The 25,385-nt window shown below is 32.6% G+C and overlaps 1 protein-coding gene and 1 pseudogene across 4 annotated transcripts in view; both read left to right on the top strand.

Annotated features, from left to right (window-relative positions):
• The window catches only part of FANCM (FA complementation group M), a 66,492-nt gene that overhangs the window by 8,199 nt on the left and 32,908 nt on the right, over window positions 1-25,385 (top strand). For 3 of the 4 annotated variants that reach the window (XM_039856460.1, XM_039856459.1, XM_039856458.1), the window contains exons 6-17: window positions 810-941; window positions 2,647-2,779; window positions 3,108-3,233; window positions 3,754-3,834; window positions 6,313-6,497; window positions 10,355-10,561; window positions 11,145-11,358; window positions 14,444-14,601; window positions 15,616-15,771; window positions 17,421-19,305; window positions 23,516-23,607; window positions 23,713-23,781. In XM_039856460.1, coding sequence (XP_039712394.1) covers window positions 810-941; window positions 2,647-2,779; window positions 3,108-3,233; window positions 3,754-3,834; window positions 6,313-6,497; window positions 10,355-10,561; window positions 11,145-11,358; window positions 14,444-14,601; window positions 15,616-15,771; window positions 17,421-19,305; window positions 23,516-23,607; window positions 23,713-23,781 — 3,438 coding nt within the window. The remainder of the gene's footprint in view (window positions 1-809; window positions 942-2,646; window positions 2,780-3,107; window positions 3,234-3,753; window positions 3,835-6,312; window positions 6,498-10,354; window positions 10,562-11,144; window positions 11,359-14,443; window positions 14,602-15,615; window positions 15,772-17,420; window positions 19,306-23,515; window positions 23,608-23,712; window positions 23,782-25,385) is intronic. The other variant, XM_039856461.1, reaches the window with a different exon arrangement.
• LOC120598014 (uncharacterized) lies at window positions 20,001-20,119 on the top strand (annotated as a pseudogene).

Genomic DNA, 25,385 nt, shown 5'->3' with positions numbered 1-25,385 from the left:
TGTAACAAAATTCTAAGCATAATTAAGATATGGCAAAGTCTTTCTAGTAATCAGTTCCTAAATACAAATACATTTGGTTATGATTAAAATCGTTCCACTTACAAGAATGTAAACAATGTAATTTGTATAATTACATATAATAATTTAATAGTGTCAATATTTTTAGAGTGCTTCTTTAGGCATAAATGTACTAAAATAGTTCAACTTCAGGAAATAAAAATTAGGCAAAAATTTGAATCATTTCATTATGTATTGCTATAGTAGGTCTTCACTGAAGATCTTTTTTCACTCTGTCATCAAGCTCATTCCTTCATCAGGACCTTTGGTCTGCTGTTTTCTCTACCTGAACTGCTCTGTCTTCAGAACCTCGCATGCTAGATACACCTCATCATTCAATGTATTCAAGGCATTTGATTTAGTCATCCGTCTGTAAATATTTACCTTTGTGCCAGACCTTGTTGTAGGCACTGAAGATGCAACAGAAATCAAGGCCATCCTTTCACTGTAATTAAACTGAGAAAGAGGAGGGAAGTTAAGAAATAAACAGAAAAACACATATGTCTTTCAATTATAGTTGGATCTAATTAATGGTTGTGCTGACTCTCAAATGGATGTTATCTGGGGATAAATGTCAAGTACTTTAAAATTTTATCATTATGTTTTCTGTGTTTTATTTAAAAATTCATTTTAGGACAAACTTTAATATACCATTTTATATATGTCTTACTTTAGTATGTAATGAAATAATTGTATTTGAAAAAGGACTTTAAGACAAGCTTAAACTACATTTTTTTTTTTGAAATTTGCAGATTTTGGAAGCATTTGCCAGTTCTTTGATTCAAAGGAATCTTTTGATGAGAAGGGATATCCCCAATCTAACAAAATACCAGATAATTCTGGCAAGAGATCAATTTAGGAAAAATCCATCTCCAAACATTGTGGTAGGTATTTTAAAATAAATTTTGGTGATAGATTAAGTTTTTACTCAGAGCCAGGATGAAATGTAAATAATGATTATTTTTCGCTATATATATTATTACTTCATAAAGAATCAGATATGATTTGTATACTTTATAAAAGCATGAAAAAAATTAACAGGAATACAGCCTATGCTTTGAATTAAGATAAATTTACCTTATAACTTTTAATTAAGAGTTGGTCTTTTAGTTTATTTTTGTTTCGCACAAAGTCAAAGAGCTATGACAGGATAGATTCTAAATAACTTTTAGATCCATAGCATTTTGTCTTGACTCGATATCGAGTTTGGAGGAAGCATCACAGTAAGCTTCTATTTCTAATCTTCATAGGAAAAAAATAGGCGAATAGGAACATTATCCATCAAGCTAGGTCCAAAGTCAAGAGATGCTCACAAGCATAAAAAGGCACTGAGTTTTTCTTGGAACTGAAAAGGAACACATGTGCAAAAGAACAGAGGCAGTTGAACAAAAGTATGAGGGAGATAGTGAGCAAACCAATTTGGCTAAGGTAAAAGATTGAGGAAGTCCGAGGTGATAGTTAACCTAGGTGTGACCACATGGGTGTAGCTTTAAATGTCACACCAGAAATATGGACTTTATTCTCTAGTATCTGGGGAACCACTAAGGGTAACTCCTCTGTGAAATTATATAATAATACAATTAGTATATTAGTATATTTATAAAATGTCTTTAATTTTTGCTAGGAGTTAAAGATTCATTGAAATTTTAAATAGTAAATTTAAAACTTGATCTTACTGATGACAGTTTATATTTTACAGAGAAGTGGTTTTACTTTTTCACGTAATTGGGCTGCCATTTTAGGGCATTTATCACTATCTTGGAAACATTTAAACATTTAACATCACTGATGTTAAATGCTACTAAATGTAAACTAGAGAATAATAGTCTTTATCTCTAGTAAAGGAAGATAATTAAAATATGTTGTTCTCAATGGTCTTCTTTTAAAACTGTCTTATTAGATACACCTACTGTATGTTCCCCTTTAAGGAATGTGTAGTTCACTTTTCCTTAAGAGTAGTGGTTAAAAGCACAAGGACATGGGGCCAAATTTCCTGGCTTCAAATAATAGTTCTGCTGCTTACCACCAGTATAAGTTTCTTCATCTGTAAAGAGGGCATAACAATAGTACCCACTTCCTATATCTGAAGATTAAATGAATTTGTACAAGTAATGTGCTTATAACAGTGTCTCCTCGGTGTCCGATGTTATTATGGCTCATATACTTGTTGGTAAATGTTAATGTTAAACAGTCTGATTAAATATTTATCCTGATTCCATAACATTCATGTGGATAGGCCTATATCTGACTTATTTTCCATCGTATCCCAAATGTCTAGCTCAGTGCTTAACACATAATAGATACCTATTAAGTAGTTTCGAAAGACAAATGAACCTATGTACTGCTAATAATTGACCTATAAAGAAAAACAGTATATGAGAAATATTTCCCCTCCTTCATTTATTCTCTTTAAAACTTAAATTTAATGTTGAATTAAAAAAACATGAAGGGACAGATTTTATATGGAAAATACATTGCCACCTTCCATAGCAACATCCTGTGACATTCAATGGAACCAGTAAGTTCTACATGGAACATGTATCTTAATTTTTTTCTCTCATTAAATTTGATATATACTTGTTTTTCTAGGGAGTACAACAAGGCATAATCGAGGGAGAGTTTGCTGTTTGTATTAGTTTATATCATGGTTATGAATTATTGCAGCAAATGGGAATGAGATCATTATATTTCTTCCTTTGTGGAATTATGGATGGAACTAAAGGTAAATTATTTAAAGAAATACTGACATGTATAATTTTGGCTAAAAGCAAATATTGAACAGTTTGGTTACTTAAAAATGCTTTTAAAAAGTAATGAAGTGGTTTTGTAACAAGTGGCAATATTTCTTTGTTTTTGATAAATTGCTGGAAACAAGCAAGCCATTTATTAATATATGTGTGAATGTAGAACTAGAAAACATTGATGGCTTTCATGTTTAAGTTTTAAAAATTTACATTTCTAAAGATTAACATCTTCTTAATACATAATAAATTTGACTAGTTTTGCTATTAAATTTATTTATTGGGAAAACTTTTTCTCAATTTCTGAAGGAATGACTCGAGCAAAAAATGAACTTAGGCGAAATGAGGACTTCATGAAACTCTATAATCATCTAGAGTGTATGTTTGCACATACACGTAGTACTTCAGCAAGTGGCATTTCTACTATCCAAAAAGGTCTGTTTTTTTCTTTTAAAATTTTGTTGTTCTCTCTTCATCAAGGTTAATTTGGAAATTTTACTTCATTGATACACATGTCTTTCTATACTTGTATTTTTATAGCAATAGATCTGTTAAATGCTAAAAGGGATAAATAGAACAAATAAATAAAATACAATAAAAAGGAGCAACTTAGGGTAAATGTGTATATTCAAGCAGTTTATAATACAAGTTAGTAGTTGTTATGGTAGTGAAAAAATTCTGAGAATTACCAAAAACTGATGTATAGCTTACTTAATATTTTCTTTCTTCTATGTTGCTGCTGATTCCTTTTTGGATTTTCTCTCAGGATGAAATTTTTATAAAAATTCAAATTTTATTTTGCTTTAAGGTTTATGTGCTATCCAGATGCTACTTAGTGTTTAAATAAAAAAAAAAAGTTTTAACAAATCCATTTTGAAAGAGGTAATTAAAATGTATTAATGTAATTGAATATGGAAAAATACAGAGATTTTTTTAATTTTTTTTATTTTTGCAGGAGATAAAGACTTTTTCTATAGTCACCCAAAATTAAAGAAATTAGAAGAAATTGTAGTTGAACACTTCAAGTCATGGAATGGTAGGTCATATTTAATAGCCTCAGGGCAAGGCAAAGTTATTGAAAAAGCTAAAACTGACTCATTAGTTTGTGCTAGCTTTTCTTATGGAGAAGTTGGGCTTTTAGTTACTCTGAATAATGAATATAAAAAAACTGAGAAATTTTGGGAAGATAAGGGCAACGGGAATGGTAGGAATGTTAATACTGTTAGATATGTGAAAAAGAAAAGATTAGTCTTGGGCAATATAAGGGAAGCAGATAGTAAAATAATATATAATATGATGGTAGGGAAAAGTGAACTAGGTAGGAAGATAGTCATGAAGGAAGCTGTTTTATATAGAGTATTAGAGAAAGCCTGTTTATAGGGTGATATTTGAGCTTTTTACCTGATGGAAGTGAGGGAGCAAGCCTTGAGGATTTCTGGGGGAGGATCATTCCAGGCAGAGAGAAGAGCAGATCCAAAGGCCCTGAGGCAATAGAGTGCTTGGTATGATTAAGGATCAGTAAACAAACCAATTTGGCTGGAATAAGTTTAATGAGGGTAAGGGTAGTATAGAAGGAGGCTGGAGAGGTAGTCAGGGGCAGACCTAGGGCTTGTAGGAAAGTCAGGACTTTGGATTTTATTCTTTGAAAGTGTGTGCTTTGTGCAGTTGTTAACAGAAGCACTTAGAGCTACAGAGTGATATACTCTGACTTTTTTGAAAGATTGCTCTGGTAGTTTTGTGGAAAGTAGACATTGATGAATTAGGAGTCTATTGTAACAGTCTAGGATGATAACAGATGGAGGCTTTAATAGTGGAAGTGCTGAGAAGTGGTCATAGATTCTAAGTATATTTTGAAGTTGGAGCCAACAGTATTTGTTGATGGACTGGACATAGGATATAAGAAAAAAAGGAATCATATAGATGCGTGTGTGTTTATGGATGATTATATGAACAAAGAGAAAATTAAGAACAATATAGAGAAGAAAGAGCAAACATGTTAGGATGCTCTTGAGACATCTAAGTGGAAATGTGTAGGCAATAGAAAAGTGAATCTGGATTTCAGAAGAATGGTCTGGGCTATTTTTATCTCTTTACAGATGCATGAATATATTTTGTAGTCATCAGCGTAAAGGCAGTATTTAAAGTTTCAGGAATGCATGTGATTACATCACCAGGAATACAGTTTAGGGACAAGAGAGCACCCATAATGTAGTTCTGAAGAATACTAATATTTAGAATTCAGATGGAAAAAAGCCACAAAGGAGATTGAGAAAGAAACTAGACAAGTGCAGTATCAGAGAAGCTGAGGGAAGAGACTATTTCAGTAGGATGGAGCAGACTGTATTAAATACTGCTGAGAAGTGTGCTTATATGAACTAAAAAGTATCCATTGAATTTGGCAATATGGAAATTATTGATAACTTTGATAGAGGAGCTTCAGTGGAATGAAGGCAGAAAAACAGGCGGTGGCTGGTCGAAGAAGACATACTTTGCACTGAAAGTAGCTATTGGTTAGAGATTGGTCAGATGCAGAAGCTCGATGCTATGGTGACTCAAAGGAAGTTTGTCTAAAATAATTTTTCTTGCAGCTCCTGTTACTTTTTCTTTATGTATTGTGAATTTAGCTTTATGTGTATTGTCATTTAATCCTTAGGGTTGTTAGGAAGACTAAATGAATTAATATACAAATGCTTAGTGTAGTCCCTGGCACACACATGGTAATTAATATAATATAAATCATATGGAAGAAAGAAGGATTGTCAAAGTCCCGAGCAAGCTTAAACACAGAAGAAAACTAATAACAGAAAACCTCACACAACTTGCAATTATTAGCCAATTGCTATGTGCAAGTCTACATACTTTATATTTACTAGTTCATTTAATCATCCCCTCAATCCACATTAGACATGAAGAAACTAAAGCTTAAAGAAATAAAATAACTACCATGGCCACACATCACCCAGAGAGTAAGTGACCCAGCCTACGAGATCATGTTCTTATTCACACATTCTACTGCCTTTGAAGCACAGAGACATTGGGAGGAACTTTGCAATTGGCTTGTAGGGTATATTCAGTAGTTACTGGAGAATTTGAAAGTATAATAGGTATGGGGACTGAATTCCATGGCCTGGATTAAGACAGTGCCTTTGGTAAACAAAAAGAAAAGGGGAGATTTATGAAATCAGTAAGAACTCTACATTTCTGTACTTCTGACTTAGAACATAAAGGGAAATAATAGGCATCATGCATGAAATGAAAGCCTGGTCAAAAGTGATTCAGGTAATTTTTATTTGATTTGTATAGGATTTTATTTTATGACAGCCAATGAGAGATAAGGAGCTAAGGTTATTAAAATTACTAGGAAAGATGAGAAAACCAGCAAAGGTTTAAGATGTCTTAAATTATTCTTTTGAAAGAATTGTCATTCATTACTACATAGTTTCGGGCTTGTCTTTTGAACTAGTTCTTATCTATATTCTTTTTTTAAAAGTTTTCATTTTTTTTTGTTATAAAGCTCAAAACACATCTGAAAAGAAATGTGACAAAACCAGAGTTATGATCTTCTCTTCATTTCGAGATAGTGTTCAAGAAATTGCAGAAATGCTTTTACAGCACCAGCCAATTATTAGAGTAATGACTTTTGTTGGCCATGCCTCAGGGAAGAGCATGAAAGGTTTTACCCAGAAGGAGCAACTGGAGGTAATTATTTTTAGAGACAATGAAGTAAAAAAAATATTGGTTAGCTTTGCACTTATGCATTTTTGTTTTAACTCACTGATCAATTGGGTATTTCTTAAAGGTAATTTTATAGTAAAACATGTAAAAAAAAGATGGTGTATACACACACACACACACACACACACACACACACATTTTTAAGTAATGTAAAGTGTAATATTTAAGCAGATAGTCTGTGGAATCATACTACTGGGTTGGAATCCTGGCTCTTCTACTTATAAGTTTCTTTACTTCCTGTGCCTCAGTTATTCTTATCTGCAAATGTACTCCCTAGAGTTGTAAGCATTAAATGAAATTGTGCGGTAGAGCCTTCAATAAATGTTTACTGTCTATTTAAGTCATTCTAGTTATTTTAAACAATTATGTCTTTTTTCTGTTATTTAAAAATCTTCATTTAAAAATATGGTCAGAGGAAACCATGGTGGTATTTAAGGTAGCTGTATGCTCTGAATGAGAGGTCATAAGTTTTCTACATACTGTGATAAGTTTTGTGGGGAAGTTTTAGACTCTTAATTTTTATAAACCGTTTACAGATTTTTGCAGATTATCTATAGGTCTACACTGAGTAGTCACTAGCAATTAGGTGTGTCTTTAAGGTCAAATTCATTTTGATAGATCTTTTCTTGATTCTTTCAACATTAGTAGAGGAGGAATCTCGTTCTTTAAATAACTTTTATACCAGCCCTCACTGCACTCAGAAGTCTGTTTAAGCTGTCTGGATCTGGTGGGGAGGGTCTTTTCCTGAGTCTGACTATAACACCTTTTCCTATCTCAAGTCTGATTATAAGTACTTTAAAGGGTTCAGACATCTAGTAGGTGATTATTACAAATCCTAACATTTGTATGTGAATGAGAAATAAAGTGGATTTTTACCTAGGAGGGTCAAGTTGAAATTAAATTATTTAGGAACAGGTGATGAAGTCACAGAGGAACTGGAGGGCCAGATTCTTTAGGGCCTTATAGGTAATTTCCATCTTAATGACAGTAGTAGCTTTTACTCTGAATGAGATGGGAAAAAGCCCTTGGAGAGTTTGGAGGATAGGAGGGTCATGGCCTGATTTATATTTTAAAAGAATCACACTGGTTAAGAATAAACTATAAGGAACTAAGAGTGGAAATAGGAAGACAAATTGGAAGACTTATTATAATAATTCAAGCTAACAATGATGGTGGCTTGTACTACAGTGGTAGCAGGGAAGGTTTTGAGAAATGATTGTATTCTGGATACATTTTGAAGGTTGGGCTGACAGAAGTTATTGACATTAGAGTGAGATGTGAGATAAAGGAGTATGAAGGCTAATGCCAAGGTTTTTGGTTTAAACAACTAAAAATTGCTGCTGTTAACTAAAATAGCTAAGCCTGCAGGAAACAGGTTTTGGAGAGAATATCAAGAGCTTGGTTTTGGACAAGTTAACTGTCATAACCATGAAATTAATGGTTTTCCAGCTATCAAAACTGGAAGATTAGTTTATTTCCTCCTAATACGTCATAGACAGATACTTTTGAACATTACAATAAACATGAATTACGAGAAAAGTAAAATTACTGCAAAACAAAGGTCATGTTCAAATTTTTTATTATTAGAGTCAACAAACAGAATTATTCTGTTAAACTTCTAAACTCTTACTCTTAGTTTTTCTACTTGTTGGCCAGTAATAAACAATTTGTAACCAGCACTAGTAATAAACAGTTCATGGGCTGCACTTTGAGTAACACTGTTTTACATATCAAATAGAGTTGTTGAATGAACAATTGAATATATAAGTCTTGTTTAATAGGTTCATGGATTCATGGAAGTATATATTCAGGAGTCATCATCATGTAGATTGCATGAAATTACCAACTGATTGAATGGAGATAGAGAAGATGTCCAAAGACAGCTCTAGGGTACTTCATTGTTATGAGATAGAAGTGATTATGATTCCATATGGAATCAGAATAAGTGGCTAGTATAATCAGAGAAAGACCAAGAGAGTGTGGTATCCTGGGAACAAACAAGGAAGAAGAGTGATTAAATGTATAAATGCTGCTAGTAGGTCATGTAAGGTGATAACTGGGAATTGACCATTGGATAAAGAGGTGAGAAGGCAAATGAGCTTAGAAAAAACAGTTTTAGTGGAGTGGTGGAGATAAGCCACCATTGCGAAGAGCTGGAGATAGCAAGTATACAATTCTCTTTCAAGGGTTTTGCTGTAAAGGAGAGCAAAGATGGAAGTGATATTTTGTTTGTTTTATGTTGGGTTGTGAAAGAACTTGATGATAGAGTAGAGGAGAGTATTGCTGGAATGATCTATGAGTAGATGAGGGAAAGGGATGAGATCTAGTACAAAAGTAGAGGGAGTAACCTCCGTTAACATGGAATTTATTCAAAACAATAGGGGAGAAGGTAGTCTATGTAGCCACAGGTACGGGTGGATAAGTTGACCTGGTAGTGATACCTTGTGGAAGGTCTTTTTGATTGCTCAATTTTTGTTCTGTCACCAGCTGAGAGTGAGGATAGAGAGGAAGTATTAGAAGTTTGATGAGACAGAAGAGAGTAGGAAACAGTTATCTGGGAGAATGGGGAGTGTGAATGGATTAGGGAAATGTGAAATGATTTTCATATAGCACCAAAGGCCCATTCAAGGTGAGAAATTATGAATTTAAAGTGAAACCAGTTAACATAGTTGATATTTTTCTCCAGCCACATTCAACTGTATACGTACAGACTCAGAGTAGGTGGAAAGTGGAATATAACCAGTGTCAAAGTTTATAGTCAGAGAAATATGGAGTGAGAGGAGCAGGAAAGACCTTGCTCCCTGGCATGTGTCGTCAGTTTGGCTTAAATAAACTCATAAAATTCTCTACAGGTTTGGACGTTTTTTACATTGACAACTCTTACAGTCATATTTTGGGTGGCATATTCTACTACCCCCTCACTGGAATAATAGTATAAAAGGAAAGGTGAATTTGTTATTGTAAGAATGTCCAAACCTGTAGAGAATTTTTATAAGAGTTTATTTCTTTGAGCCAAACTGACAACAACAGTGCCGGGAAGCAAGATGTCAAATGCTTCAGAGAATGACAGTTTTGCAGTTTCTTTTTTCTACATTTGGAATTAGGGAGAAAGCAATTAGGACAATTACATAGAGGTGGGAGAAAGCAGGGTGGGGGCTTAGATTATAGGATAGTTAAGATTACTGCTCTATTGAGACCTCTAAGAAAAAGAGGCATTTCAAGGGTGTGTTAACCTAGATTCACAGAAACAATGGGCAGGGCTTGCTTAAGGCAAAGATAAACCTGTTACTAAAGAAGTTATAGGCCTGAGGTGTGACTACCTACCTTCACCTGCCTAGTTAGGAATTTGTGATCAGATCCTTCTGAGGTTACTTTCGGTTAGATTTCTTAAAATGCCCCTTTTTCATCCACAAATTCTAAGAGTAATAAAACGTTCTTACTTGGCATACACCTTACAATAAATTTAGATCTAGGATATAATAAATAGCAGTAATTTCTGTGGGCTACTTACCTTCCCTATATGCCCTTTTAGTGATGCTAAAAATAGCATCTGAGATTTCTCATTTGTGGGTAAATTATTAACAAACTCTTTTGGAATTACAACCCCTATTAAAGCAAAGGATTAAGACTGCCCTTTGCATTTTACCACAGTTTCTTTTGGCTTATATTGCCATTTTGCCACCCTTTTCCTATTTAGTAGTATTCATGGAGATTTTTAATCTGATTTCATCATTTTGAGGTGAGCAGGAAATGTTTGCTTTGAGCAACAATTCTCTCATATTTATTTGCATCTAGTTATTTTTAAGTCATTTTTATTTTAGGTGGTGAAACAATTTCGTAGTGGTGGTTACAATACATTGGTTTCTACTTGTGTTGGTGAAGAAGGTTTGGATATAGGAGAAGTCGATCTTATAATATGTTTTGATGCCCAGAAGAGCCCAATTCGTCTTATACAACGGATGGGTAGAACTGGCCGAAAACGTCAAGGCAGGATTGTTGTTATCCTTGCTGAAGGACGAGAAGAACGTGTAAGTAGACTTTAAGAAACATGATTTGTTAATTTAAACTTGAGAAATACAGTCTAATGACAAATTCAACATTTTTATACCTTACAATGTGATCACCCCCTAATTCTAGTAATTATCTGCCACCGTGTAAACTTATCACAATATTATTGATGCAGTATCTTATTTAATTCTGTATTAACAATCCTGTAAGGGGAGTATTGCTTTTCTTGTATACAGTAAAGAAAACTGAAGTGTAGAGGGGTAAAGTAAGAAGCTGAAATACAGGAATAGTATTTTTTAAAAAAAGCAACTTATACTTATTTATAAATATCAGCCTTACTCAAAAACAGCAAGATACTAAATAAGATTTCTTTTTTGCAATATAGTTACTAAGGTAGGCTTTTATAATAATAGACTTTGAAACGATTTTCATCAAGAGTTAATTGAACAGGGTTCAAATTCAAGACAACAGATATTCTATTCTCCAAGTATTTAACTTGATCAGAGTTTAATTTACTGTTTATAATAAACTCAAACTAATAATTGCTTGTTATGGCTAAGTGATTATTATAGAAATAACATGATCTAATGTTTGTTTTTGCAGACTTATAATCAAAGTCAATCCAACAAAAGAAATATTTACAGAGCTATTTCAGGTAACAAGCAGGCCCTTCATTTTTACCAGCGAAGTCCACGAATGGTTCCTGATGGAATCAATCCAGAATTACATAAAATGTCCATTATAAATGGTGTCTATCAACCAGAGAAGCCTTCTCGAAACTTGAAGCAAAAGTCATCTATCTTTTCCTATAGGAATGGTAAATAAAAAATTTTGCATTTAAAACATGCACATTTTTCCTTTTAGTTAGCAGGTCATATAATGATGTATTTGTTCTTTGAGGAGTGCTATGAGCATTCATTCTACAATGTTATGGGTGTTCTCTTAGGAGGGAAAGGATGTGTGGTAAAGGGCAGGAGACACTGGCAATATAGTGTAATAGAAACTCAGTGGTAGGAAAATTAAAATATCCTCTTTACAAAATGAGGAAAAGAAAGAAAAGTTTTATTATTGAATAAGCATTAAACCAGATTACAGTGTGCATTGTAGGCGATCCACAAGGACAGAAATTCTACCCTGTTCACTACCCTAAATACTTAGGATCCTTTATATACATATTCTTGAGATTAACAGTAACTTGTCCTATATAAGAAGACAGCACCATTTGCTAGACATTCTTTCATAGTTCATCCCAAATTCACCTGATAATCAAGGTAGCCATTTGTGTTAGCTAATTGCCTTTATTCAATGAAATAATAAAACTTATCTCTATGACAAGCAGATAGTGACAGCTCTGAGACTGATACCTAAGGTAAAGTCCGCTGGTGACTGGAACACGGGGACACTAATCTTCCTTGATATTTACATGTCAAAGAGACAGCTTCTAGACTCTTAAGATCTGGTTGAAAAGCTCCCTAGAGGCTTGCTTACTTTTACAGAGATTTACATACATACCCAAGGGTTAAAGAAGGAGTTTACAAACATTTTCATGTGTCTTTGGAATTGCTCTAAAAAAGGTAGGTGGAATGGTTTCTTTCCCAATCTGCAAAGGAGATAATTCTTTTTCTTTTCTCTTTGTTAAAAGAAACAATTGGTAATACTGAGTCAGTGAGAAACAAATGCTTTGGTGCCAGGGAGCATAGTTAGTATTGAGGGTGTTGCTGGCTTAAGGACTGCAGAGGTTTTGGTGATATCAAGAAATTATCTTGAAATATTAGCACTATGAAAATGAGAAACTAAAAAGTTTTTTTTGTTTTTTGGGGTTTTTTTTTTTTTAATCTTTAAGGAGGGCTTTTAAAGAATCATAAAATCCTGTAATTGTATTTTAAGATTTGAGAGGAAACTTTGGATCATTTGGTCCAATTACTGTTAGGAATGCTTTCTGCTACATCCTTGTTAAATGCATATCTAGCCTCAACTTGAATATCTGTTAAAGCAAATTATATTTCTTTTTGAGGGTTCATTCTATTGTTGAATATCCCTGTATAGAAGAAAGTTCTTTTTTATGTTGAAAAATCTTTGTACCTTTTTCTCATTGATTTTGTTTTGTTTTCTCAATGCAAAGAATGGTTATGATCCTTGGTTCACCTATGTAGCAGTCGTTTGTGTATTTGAGGTGTCACCAATTCCTCTTGCCAAGATTGTGTGTATAAATGTAATCTTCTATATATCAGTATATAATTCATTGGGGCTTAGAGGCCTGAATTTATTTAAAGCGAGTAGGAGAGTAGAATATTTTCAATATTTCAATATTTTCAATATTTCAATATTTCAAAAGTCTTAGGGCCTCAGATTTTTAGATCTGAAAGGGACCTGAGAGATCACTTAGTTCAAATTCTTTATTTTACAAAAGCTTCTTAATAGTATTTGGAAATAGCTAAGACAGAAGTTTCTTGTTTTCTGTTTCAGTAGTCTTTATGATTTTTTTTTTCTGCCCTCATCTGTATTAGGCCAGAGTTCCTGCTTTATAATGTTTATCCTTTCCAAATTGGCAATTATTTTCGTTTATAGAGATTATGGAAGTCAAAAAAGGTTAATTTATCATTTTTAAAAATGTATATTATTATGTCATTTTTAAAACAGTAGGTCTTTTTTATCATCCTCCATTCCCCCCGTCTGCCGCCTTTAAGTCTTAAGCTAAAAACTCTTTTTAGTCTTGGGGTTCCCACCATCCCCAAGCTTCAGATAGCCCTTCCAATAATGTTATGATAGAATCATGGTACTAGTTTTTATTTGTATGTTATCTGACTATTTCATGCCAGGTCTTAGACAACAAATGGAGAGAGTCCAAAAGAGACCAAGACTGAGAGCCTAGCTACCTGGTTTTATTCTGTTAATGAAGTCATTACCAAAGGTTAGCTCCTAGATAGAAGGGTGCAGTAGTACTTTTAAAGAAGTGAGAGAAATTAGGAGATATGTAGAAGCAGGAAGTGATAACTAGAGTGATTATATGAAGAATACTACTTTTAAGGAATAGAATCAGTGGTTTAGCAGTGATGAATAGACAGAGACGATGTTGTATATTTTGTGTTTGCCTAACAGATTTTTTAACCTCTTTTTCGTTGTTGTTGTTTTTTAATTTTTTTTAAGTTCATTGGTTTGGTTAATACAATTATATAATTTTCAGGTGTACATTATAATTTGACATCTATATATTGTATTGTGTCATTACCACCCAGAGTCCAGTTTCCTTCAGCTACCATATATTTGATCCCCTTTACCCACTTCACTCTCCCCCCAGCTCCCCTATATTTTACCCTCTTTACCCTGTTTACCTCTTCCCTTGTCCTCCACCCCCTACCTTCTGGTAACCACCAGTCCATTGTCCATGTCCCTGAGTCTCTGTCCTGTTCTTTTGTTGCTTTTAGGTTTATATCCCACATATAAGTGATATCATGTGATTTTCAACTTTTTCAGTCTGGCTTATTTCACTTAGCATGATTATCTTGAGGTCCATCCAGATTGTCACAAATGGCAGTATTTCATCTCTTCTTATGGCTAGTATTCCATTGTATATATGTACCACAGCTTCTTTAGCCAATCATCTATCGTAGGACACTTCGGTTGCTTCCATTTCCTGGCTATCGTGAATAGTGCTGCTATGAACATCAGTGTGCAAATATCTTTTTGGATATGGGTTTTCAAGTCTTTGGGGTAAATACCCAGTAGAGGGATTTCTGGATCATATGGTAGATCAATTCTTAGTTTTTTGAGGACCCTCCATACTGTTTTCCATAGTGGCTGTACCAATTTGCAGTCCCACCAGCAGGTATGAGGGTTCCTTTTTTTCCACATCCTCTCCAACATTTTTTTTAACCTCTTTTAAATCTCTGTTTAACTTACAGGAATGAGGCAAAGTAATTCCAAGGAAGATTGGTTCTTATCAGAAGAAGAATTTAAATTATGGAACAAACTTTATAGATTAAAAGACAGTGATTTAATTAAGGAAATAACATTGCCTCAAGTTCAGTTTCTATCTTTACAAAATGAGGAAAACAAATCAGTAAGTTAAATATGTTTTCATACACTGTTTATAGTGATGATACAGTAGCTTTGGAGTAAAGAGAATGCTCATGATCAGAATGTCAACTTAAAAAATTAAGAATGTAAACAGTTTAAAAAATAATATTAAATTAAGTCTAAATTTGTTAAACTTCTAATTTTCTTATATTTATTATATATATATTTTTTATAATACTGTAATATATTTTTATATTTTTATAAGTTCTGCCTTTTCTTCATGACTTTCTACCATATGAAAATTTCTGTATAGGTATAATTTACACAATTGTTTCATTACTCTGCAGTATACCATAGTTTGACAATATCACTGTTATTTTTTGGAATTCTTTATATAACTAACATAAAATTATACTGTCACAAGCATCTTCGTAAAAACATTTTATTTTTTGTTTTGAAATTATAGTAAAACTTTAATTTGGATGTTAGTATTTATTTTGTTTTATGAATAAATTATTGATGAACTTAATGAAAGTCAAAATAAATTGTTAAAGGTTATTTATGTGTTTAAAGAGTGGGAAAAACACCTCAGGAAAGATTCCTTTTAGAAGGTTTATAGTGCTTGAAATATACGGTTATTTAGAATTTGTATTTTATTCACTTACAAGGAAAGTAAGCCATGTCAGCAGGCATGAAGAATTGGGATTACTATCACTGGGAGATTGTGAATGCCTCCATATTAGATTATAGAATATAAATCAAGCAAAATAGTTTTGAAACCGTACATTTTCTTAAATATTTGCTCTTAACATGGAACTATATAAACAGGAATATGGTCAAGTCGTAACTCATATGTCATTTATTTTAAAAATGTATTTAAAAGTCATCTTTATACTTTATGAAATTATTTTCTTTTTTCTCCTGAGAGTTTAGTTGCAAGTACCTAAATGAATTCAAATTATTTATGTTGAGCTGATTGTGTATTGTGTTTTTTAATTTGTGAAATCAGAGTATATGTGTTTTATCATTTTTATTATTTTTAAAATCCTTAATCAAGATTCAAGAACCAACCATTGGAATTCATCAACTCTCTCTTTCTGAATGGAGACTATGGCAGGATCATCCTTTTCCTACATATCAAGTTGATCATTCAGATCGATGCCACCATTTTATAAGCATTATGCAAATGATAGAAGGAATGAGACATGAAGAGGTAGGGTTTTATTGTAACTTTCTTTTGCTGTTATGATGCTGAAACTATAATATTTAATCTTTATCCTTAATTTGAAGTCATTATTACAAGAAACAAGTATTACAAATAATTATAGCTAGAATATTTTGTTTTTCTGTATAGGATCCAGATTTCTGCCTTAAGAGAAGTACGCTTAATTAAAAGAATATTATCTGTAAATATTGATAGACTAGAGTTAAATTTTAATATACATAACGATTTAAATAAACTGTAAAGATTCTCGTTAGATGCGATTTATTGAAATATTCTCTATTACATAGGTCATTTATTTGGTATGTCTCTTATATCCTGGTGGTAGGTTAGAAAATTATTTATTCCTTCAGCAGTTTCTTGATTATTCTTCCTTGAGAAAGTCAGAATGATGACCCTATTATGAAAGTGAAGCCCAAAATGCCTGGGTTAGAATCCCAACACTACCTCTACTAATTGTGCATCTGTTCATTACTTAACCTCTTTGTGCCTCAGTTTCATCTGTAAAATGGGGATGATGATGAAACCTTCGTAGGGTTGTTGTGAGGATTAAATGACTTAATACGTGTAAAGCACTTAGAATATTAAATGACACATAGTAAGTACTCTGTAGATTGTAGCTGGAATTTTTCTTACTAGTTATTGTTTACAAATACGTGTACATAAAGGAATTAGTTGTGAATCTAAGCAAAACTTGTGCCATCAAATTAACACATTTATTTGGTGTCCTCTATATGTCATTATCTGTTCCAGGCCCTGTGGCTGCATCAGTGAAAAAGCCAGATAAAATACTTTGTGTGTGGGAGCATATACGCTACCAGAGAGACAGACATTCTCACATTAATATTTATTGATTTATTATTCAAACAGTAGAGAGTTAACTGCTTAAGTTCCTGAATAGTAGAGGGATCTTGACTAGAGCAGCTTTCATGGGAAGGAGGGACGGATGAGCCAGGAGTGGTGGGGACTGTAGTTTTAGATTTAGAGATAAATAAGTCTTAGAATTTCACTATAAGGCTTCTTGGTTGGGAAGTTTGTTAAAAATAGAATTTCTAGCCTGGAGCCTAATGAACATACAAGTACCACTATTTTAGGTGTTGTAAAAGCTGTTCTTAGTTTACCTTCATCAAGAGAGTAAATTTAACATATGTATTTATGCTTTTCTTTTATATACATATAAATTTCTTAAATATTTTTAGAAAATTAAAATATTGTTCAGTTAAATTTTAGAAATGAAAAAACTTAGTGTTTATAACCTTATGTATTCATTTTGTTCTTTCTACAAATAGTTATCATGGGTCATCCATGTATTAAGTACTGAGGATACAAAAGTATTAACTGATTAAAAAAATGTATGATAATTTCATAGTAGTATCATTTATAATTTTGTTTATCAGAATAATTTTTAAGTTTTAAAAGAAAATCATTTAATGTAATATTGTTTAGAAAATATTTTAACATAGAGTAAAACTCATCTCTTAGAATTGGCTTTTTTTTTAAATGCCAGTTTATTTATTATTTTTTCATACATAATTTTTCATACATAATTTTTTTTAACATTTTGTTTTTTTATTTTCCCCCTCCCAAAATTGGCTTTTTTGTTTTGTTTTCTGTGACTTTTTCATTTTCCTTCTTTATAGGGAGAATGCAGCTATGAATTGGAAATTAAATCTTACTTACAAATGGAAGATGTTCACTTGACATTTAGTGATTCTAGGAGCAAATACAATCATCTTGCAAATGGCACCTTTACTAGTAACAAGAAATCTTCATTTACAAAGAATACAAATCAAGGCAGTTCACTCTCAGTGACAGAATCTGATGAAGAATGTGCTGAAATTTTTAAACAAACTCATATCAAACCTACTAAAATTGTTTCTCTAAAGAAAAAATCTTCTAAAGAACCGAAGAAAAATCAGCCTAAAAAAGAAAACAATGATATTGTCATGGATTCTTTAGATACCGATGGCAATTCTACTGTTGAAAATATTTTTCGGGTAGACCTAAATGATAAAAGGGCTTCAGATACAGATGAAGTTGCTGCCATATGTACTGTCAGTGAAAATGTTAATCAGCCATGTGGATTATTAACAGAATATCAGTTTACAAATAAATCTGCTAGTTCATTTGCTGGAAATTTTTTAGATTCTGGTTATAACAGTTTCAGTGATGAGAAGTCTGTTTTATCTAGCTTATTTCTTCCATTTGAGGAAGAGCTTTGTAGAGCTAGAACAGATGACCAATTTTATTGTCATTCATTAACAAAAGAGGTTCTCACTAATGTAGAGAGATTTTTATCTCATTCTCCTCCACCTCTCAGTGGACTCTCAAATTTGGAATTTGACATTGCTAAGGGTTCTGCTCTTGAAAATTTGCTTTACCTACCCTACACAGAGTATTTACAAAATGATAAAACTACCTGTTTGATACCACATTCAGCTATAAATTCTCAACAGAATTTAGAATTGAATTCAATTAAATTTATTAATCATCCTGAAAAAAGTTGCCTTTATAGTAAAACTAATGATAAGATTTCTGATGAACCAAGCTTCTGTGACTATGATGATAAAGTATGTAAAGATACTAAAAATGAAAAGTTAGTATCCAACAATCATACTCAAATAAACATAGGCCCTCCAAAGTATTTTGTTGAAAACAATCGCAGTGTTGATAACAATGGCCTCCCAACATTGCTCACTGATCAGGATGAAAGTTTACTACTATTTGAAGATGATGTAAGCCTTTCTCCCTCAAATAGTAAATGCAAATCCTTATGTCTGTCAGACAAAATTGGTATAAGTGAGATGACACTGGTCTCTCAATTCTTAATTTCTGATGAACTTTTGTTAGACAATAATTCTGAACCCCAAGATCAAATTATCTGTGATACTAATTATTGGAAATCTCATGGAGATTTGACAGGTGTAGGTGAGGAAAAACTGAAGAATGATGAATATGTTTTTGACTGCTCTAAGAACTTATTTTCTGTTACCTTTGATTTAGGATTTTGTAGTCCAGATTCTGATGATGAAATAGTGGAACATGCATCAGCTACAAATAAGAATAAATTTTTAGATGACCCATCTGAAAGGTGTTTTGTTATTAAGGAGATAAGTGATGCAAATTATGTTTCAAATCAATCAGTAATACCAGGAGATCATGCTGATAGTTCTACAAGTAAAACCATTATTATCCCATCCAGTGAAGATAAACAGAGTTCTACTTCTGCACATTTTCCATTGAGTACAGCAAAAAATAAGCAATTTATGTCTCCTGGATATACTCAGTTCTTTTTGCCAGTAGGAGAAAAAGTTATGAGTACACCACTTTGTGAATCAAACACATTGAACTCATTTTCTAAAAAGAGAAAGGAAATGCCTAGGACACCAGATTCTAATAAGGGAAAAGTAAATCTACAAAGTTTCAAAGAAACATTGAATTCAACTTTTGATGATTCGGGACTTTCTATAGAAAAAGCTAAAGGCAAGGAACAAATCAGTCTGCAGCAATCCTGTCATTCTGAAGGTAAGAGTTCATCTTTATAAAACACAAATCTTTCTAGAATAGTTACTTTAGATAAACTCATTTTAAAAATGTAATTTCTCAGTATATAGTATATTAAATTAGATAATTGATATATATTCCTTAAGCTGATGTTTACTGATATAAAATTTGTTTTATCTACATATATATTTATGGCATGTGTACCATGTGAAAAGTATTACACTGAAATGCAGAAGTATAAGAATTGGCCATAGCCCATGATTGTAAACCACAAATATACGTTTGAAAAAATAACCAATAATGTGTAAATAACTACTAAAGGAATAATAAGATAGTGGATGTTCAGGAGGTTTAGAAATTTTCAAAATTTTGAACTGGATTAGATTGGAACTATAGGTTTTTATTAAATAGATTTTCATTTTGGCTCCCCAGGAATATTTATTATTGGGTTATGTTGAAAATAATAGGGAATATGGATGTTATAAAAATGTTAAAAACAAAGGGTAAGAAGGAAAGTGTAATATTTTGGCGGGGAGGGTAGAATAAACTAGAAAGTTTATATAGCAAAAACAGTTGAGAACTAGGACTATATTTGGAGGATTGAGGAGACAAGACCATGGCAGATGAAGAGGAATCTCTGCATTTCTATGATATAATTTATAGAAAAACTAGAAAATATAATGATAGATATTTGATATTAAAATGATTTAAGTGTCGTCTACAGCCATGCCACCCTGAACAAGCCCTATCCCATCTGATCTCAGAAGCTAAGCAGGGTAGGGCCTGGTTAATACTTGGATGAGAGACCACCTAGGAAGACCAGGTGCTGTAGGCGTAAAAAAATTTAAAAAATAAATAAATAAATAAGGGATTGTAAGCTGACAGGGTCCTTGCAATCTGTGAGGTCAACCAAACCAAGGGTTATCTCTCCCCCAAAAAATAAAAAAAATAAAAAATAAATAAATAAATGAATGAATGAATAAATAAAATGATTTAAGTATCCTTTAAATCCTGAACTCTATGTATAGATTACTATAGCAAGACATTTATGGATTTTAGTCCTTATGGCTATGTAAAAAGAGTAGTTGCAGGATAAAATAAGTTTCCTCTAAATCTTTTTCCTATGTTGTTCTCAGTAGTATGGAGGGCTTGATTCAAGAATGTTTTATTTACAATAAAACTTGTTTAAAGTAAATTCTGAAAATATATTTAATTTTCAAAAACAGGCTATTCTGCATAGTTTTAGATATACTCTGACATATGTATTTTTACTAAGTGTTTCTGTTGCCTGTGAGCCTTCAGTATTTGCTTTAACACCTTTATATTAAGTTTGTAATTGGTATCAAATTTTTTTTTTTTGTCTTTGTGTCAGATTTGCATTAAAACTTTTTTTCTAGCATTGCACTTAACTACTATCCATGGGCAATATAATTATGAATACATATGTATTAGGGAATTATTTATCAGAATATTTATTTAGTATTTTTTATTACACCTAATTGAAGTAGAGGATTTAAGATCATTTGCAATGTTACATGGATACAAAAATAGTTCATTAAAATACCACTAAAGCAGTTAAAAGGAAAGCCTCCTGGAATTGGTTGGTTACTGTAGCTGAGCCCTGCATTTAACTCTAGCTTTCTTGGAAGATACTGAAAAAAAGAAAACTGGTTGGATAATACTGTGCTTATCTGCAAAAAAGGATTTATTGAAGTTTATCTGTCTGGGTAGATGTTTTATTGACACAGATGTGAGGAGGAATTTACTGTATGAATTTCTACTAGTTATTTAATTAGTGGCTTAAAATAACAAATATTTATCTCACAATTTCTGTAGTTTAGAAATTCTAGAGTTGTTTAACTGGTTGGTTCTACCTTATGATTTCTCATGAGGTTATCAAGATTTCACCTGGTTACCGTCATCTGAAGACATGGGGAATCTGCTTTCAAGATGGCTTGTTCAAAATGAGGGATGATGGAAGGCACACAGAAATCTCTAGTCCATAGCATTTCTAAAACCCAACAGAACCAAGATTGGAAGTTTCTTGATTAGAACTCAAACCCTGAGAATAAGTCTCCATGGTTTTTGGCTTTGTCCTCTAGGTGCTTGATCCTTTTTCGTAACAGGTAGCACCTGTGGAGTTTTCTCAGCCTGCTTCGTTTATTAAAAGTTTGAGATTACAAAGGCCTCTTTTCTTTTTTTCCTTTCTCTGCCTCTTTCAGTTGTAGCTGGCCGTGTTTCTTCCCATATAATTCTCATGAATCTTGTGAAAGTTAATAAGGTTCACACTAGCCATGCCCACTAATCTTTTGGAGTAACTCTTCTAACTTGAACTTCTGCTGAGATGTCTAAAGATAGTTCTTTAATATTCTTAGAAGGCCTATTATTTGAGAGTATCTGTGAGAGACTTCCTTAAAATATTTAGAGAGCCTTTTATCTGAACTAAATGGTACTTTGAGGCACCATCTTTGATCTTTCTTAGGTCTTAAAGCCTCTACAGTAACGCCCTCAGCTTCATCTGGACAGTGTTTCCCTGGCAGTCCTCTAGATTAGATCTTTGCCTGGAAGATTTCTTAATTTAACATTATTTGCCAGCTGGAGAAGCTGGGCATTTTTAAAGCCAGCAAGACTCAGCTGTTTCACACTTAATAGACCTTTAGTTTATCTCTTTTGCAACTTACTTTAACAGCAAGAAACACAGGTGATACCTGTGTGTAGGTACATTTTCTACTTTCCATGTTATTGCAATGTTGCTGAACTTTCTGGCACTACAAAAAGGATTCTCTTCCGATTTCTAATAAGATTTTATTTTCTTTAACCTCCCACCTGTAGCCTCCTCAATGGTCATTAATCTTCCAAGAAATTATTCCCACAAAACAATTCTTTCGAGTCTCTTCAAGCTTTCACTAAGATTCTCCTCAAAATCCTTTCAGCTTCTGCCCTCAGCCCAGTTCTAAAACTCCTTCCACACTTTAGGATTTTGGTATGGCAATTCCCTATTTCCTGGTACCAAAATCTGTATTATTTATCTGTTGCTGTATAACAAATCATCCCCCAAAATTAATGGCTTAAAAAAAATAAATATTACTTCATGGTTTCTGTGGACCAAGAATTCAAGAGTGTCTTAGTTGAGTGGTTTTGGCCTAGGCTATTTCATGAAGTTACAACCAAGACGTTGGCCAGGGCTGGAGTTATCTGAAGGTTTGAATAAGCTTGGAGGATTATATTGCTGTTGGTAGGAGGCCTCAGTTTTTTACCACATGGGCCTCTCCATAGGGTTACTTCTTATATCCTTACAATACAGCATCTAGATTCCTCCAAAGTGGGTGATATGAGTGAGAGCAAGGCTGTAATGAATTTTATGATCTAGAATTTGAAGTAACACACCTTCACTTCCACTATATTCTTTTCTTAAAAGCCAAGTGATTAAGTCTACCCCACACTTAAGGAATTCTGATTCACCTCTTGAAGGGAGGCATATCAAAGAATTTATGAACATATCCTAAAACAACCACAGGGCTCTTAACAGAATCTTTCGTGAAGACACAAAGAAGTGTCTTCAATCAAAATTTTATGAAAGTGCAGAAATAGAGCTTTAAGTACCTGAACATTTGAAGCATTCAATTTCATACATGAGAGTTTTGTTTCTAGCATTCTTTCCACCTTCCTAATGTGTTGTTCTAGTTACAACATTTTAGTGAATATCTTACCAATTTTTATTTCATGCTTGTGCACAAACACACATGTATATGTACATATATAGAGACATAGAAAAAAATTTTTTTATATATTGTTTTGTAGACCGCGTTATCATTCTTTAACTTTTTCACTTAGAGAATAAGACACAAAGGGCAGAAAGACTATAGTAGATTTTAAAGCTGAATTCTGAAACTTTGACTAATAAAATTTCATTTTATATTCTTCTAGCCTCTTTTCAGTTAATTTGTAAAATTGAACTCAAGTATGTGTTTATTATAAAAGTTATCTCAATTTTATCACTGACACTGTTTTATTTTTCTGTCTCTTCCTATGCTGATTTAATTTTCACTGGCATTTTTATTTTTCTGTCTGCTGATTTTTTTGGCCAAACTTCTGAAAAATGATCTTTTTTTGAGAGTGAATAAGTGTTGAGATTTACAAAAACAATTCTTATCGTATCTATCTATAAAATAGCGTGGCTGGATAAATTTAAATCTATTAACTAGATTCATTATTTTAAAATACATTCTAGGTGAACAGTTAACAAGCAATGAAAGTGAAGATGATGAGATTTTCCAAAGAAAGAGTAAAAAAAAAAAAGGAAATGTTTTAGAATCCCCTGAGGTGAGTCATTCAGTAATCACAGTAGTATGATCATAAAGGCATCTTCTCTCTCCTTACTTTTTTTTTTTTAACCTTTTACTTTATCTATTTATCTACTTTATCTAGGATCAGAAAAATAGCGAAGTTGATTCTCCTCTTCATGCTGTAAAAAAGCGCAGGATTCCTCTAAACAAAGTAAGTAGATAAACATAATGTATAGTATGTTCAGATTCTTTTGGAGCAAATATTACAAGAAATATATTTGTATAGGTGAATGTCAGTATGTTTGATCTTACAGGTATATAGTTAACAGAAAAATAGATATTACATCCTATGTGACTGGAATTTCTATTTTAATTTTATTCTCCTTTTAGAAACTATCTCTACTTTTGTCAGTACACATCAGCAATTCAGCAAATGTTTTTTTAAATACGTACTGTGTATATACAGAGTAAGGTGCTGGGGATACTATAAAGATTATATCTGATACTATTTTAAATCACCTATAATCTAATAGGAGACAAAGATAGGTAAATGGATTTTTGGGGGAGGAGGGGAAGTAAATGTATATATTTAATGTAATATTTTGAGTTAAGCATTAAGAAAAGATAATAAGCCCTTAGCCTAGACTTTGGAAGTTCTGGCAAGCTTCTTGAAGATAAAACCTTATTAAATCTTAAAGCATAGATAAGAGAAGGGAGAAGAGAAGGTATTGCCAACAGAATGAACATTTTAAAAAAGGACACAAAGTTGTGAAACAGCATATTATTAGATTGTAAAGACAAAGAGTGCCAAGAAATAACATTGGAGAAAAATCTGGGTCCATTCTTGGTGTTTTTTCATTTGCTTACTGAATGGGTTTGAAAGAAGGAAAGGATGACTTTCCAGTAGGACTGGTGTTTGGCTTGGGCTGTTAGGCAGATGTGTCACAAATCTAGAGAAGACAAGAAAGAGATAAGTTCATTGATGAACATGTTTGAGTTTGAGGTTTTGATGGGACAGTGAAGTGTCCCTGTCTGGAAGGCATTGGTGACTATGTGAATATGAAGTTTGGGTTGGAGGAGGGAGCAAGTCTTAAGCCTAATGTATTCATTTGTCATCAGCTCATGGCTGATAAGTAAATTTTGAGATGAGGAAATCTTGTGTGTTTTAATTCTCTAATAAAATCTGTTAATTTGTGTAAAATTAATTAAAAATGCTGTCAGTCCGTATTAACTTTGTATACTCATAGACTAGAAAAAATTACTTTAACTTGCTACCTTAACTAGAATGTCTGATCTACTTCTCAGAAGTGAATTAAAATATTGATAATGCTGATGATCAAACCACTCAAAGTATTCCTATTAATTGAAATTATTTTAATAACTTTCTTTGATTCTTTTGATTGGTTTTAGATTATTCTGTAAAAGATGTAGTTGATAGACCCTCTCATCCAAATTCCTTATTTTTATATTGATTTTCTTGGTTTGAAAGGAGTGCTGTATGTTTGGACTGATTTGTTGTTGTTGTTGTTGTTGTCTATAAATAAGATAAATTTATTTGCGAAGGAATTGACTAAGAAATGCAGTGACTTTCTTATTAGCTTAAAATTATTTAATCAATACAACACAATTGCGTTTCAAATAATCTTTGAAAGTTCCAAAGAGTCTTGAGGGTTTTAATTGCTATTTAATCAGATAGCAGCAGTTGAGTTACAGATTTCCATTTTAGAGAAAATGTTCTTTGTAGATCTAGCACTCTGACATATTTTCAGGCCAGATACAAGGGTTTTAAGTTACAAATTAATTTCATTTTTCTGT

Source organism: Pteropus medius, unplaced genomic scaffold, assembly GCF_902729225.1.
Source record: "Pteropus medius unplaced genomic scaffold, Ma_sr-lr_union100, whole genome shotgun sequence".
Classification (NCBI taxonomy): Eukaryota; Metazoa; Chordata; class Mammalia; order Chiroptera; family Pteropodidae; genus Pteropus; species Pteropus medius.
The sequence above is the reverse complement of the archived record's forward strand: the minus strand, read 5'-3'. Positions and strand labels throughout refer to the sequence as shown.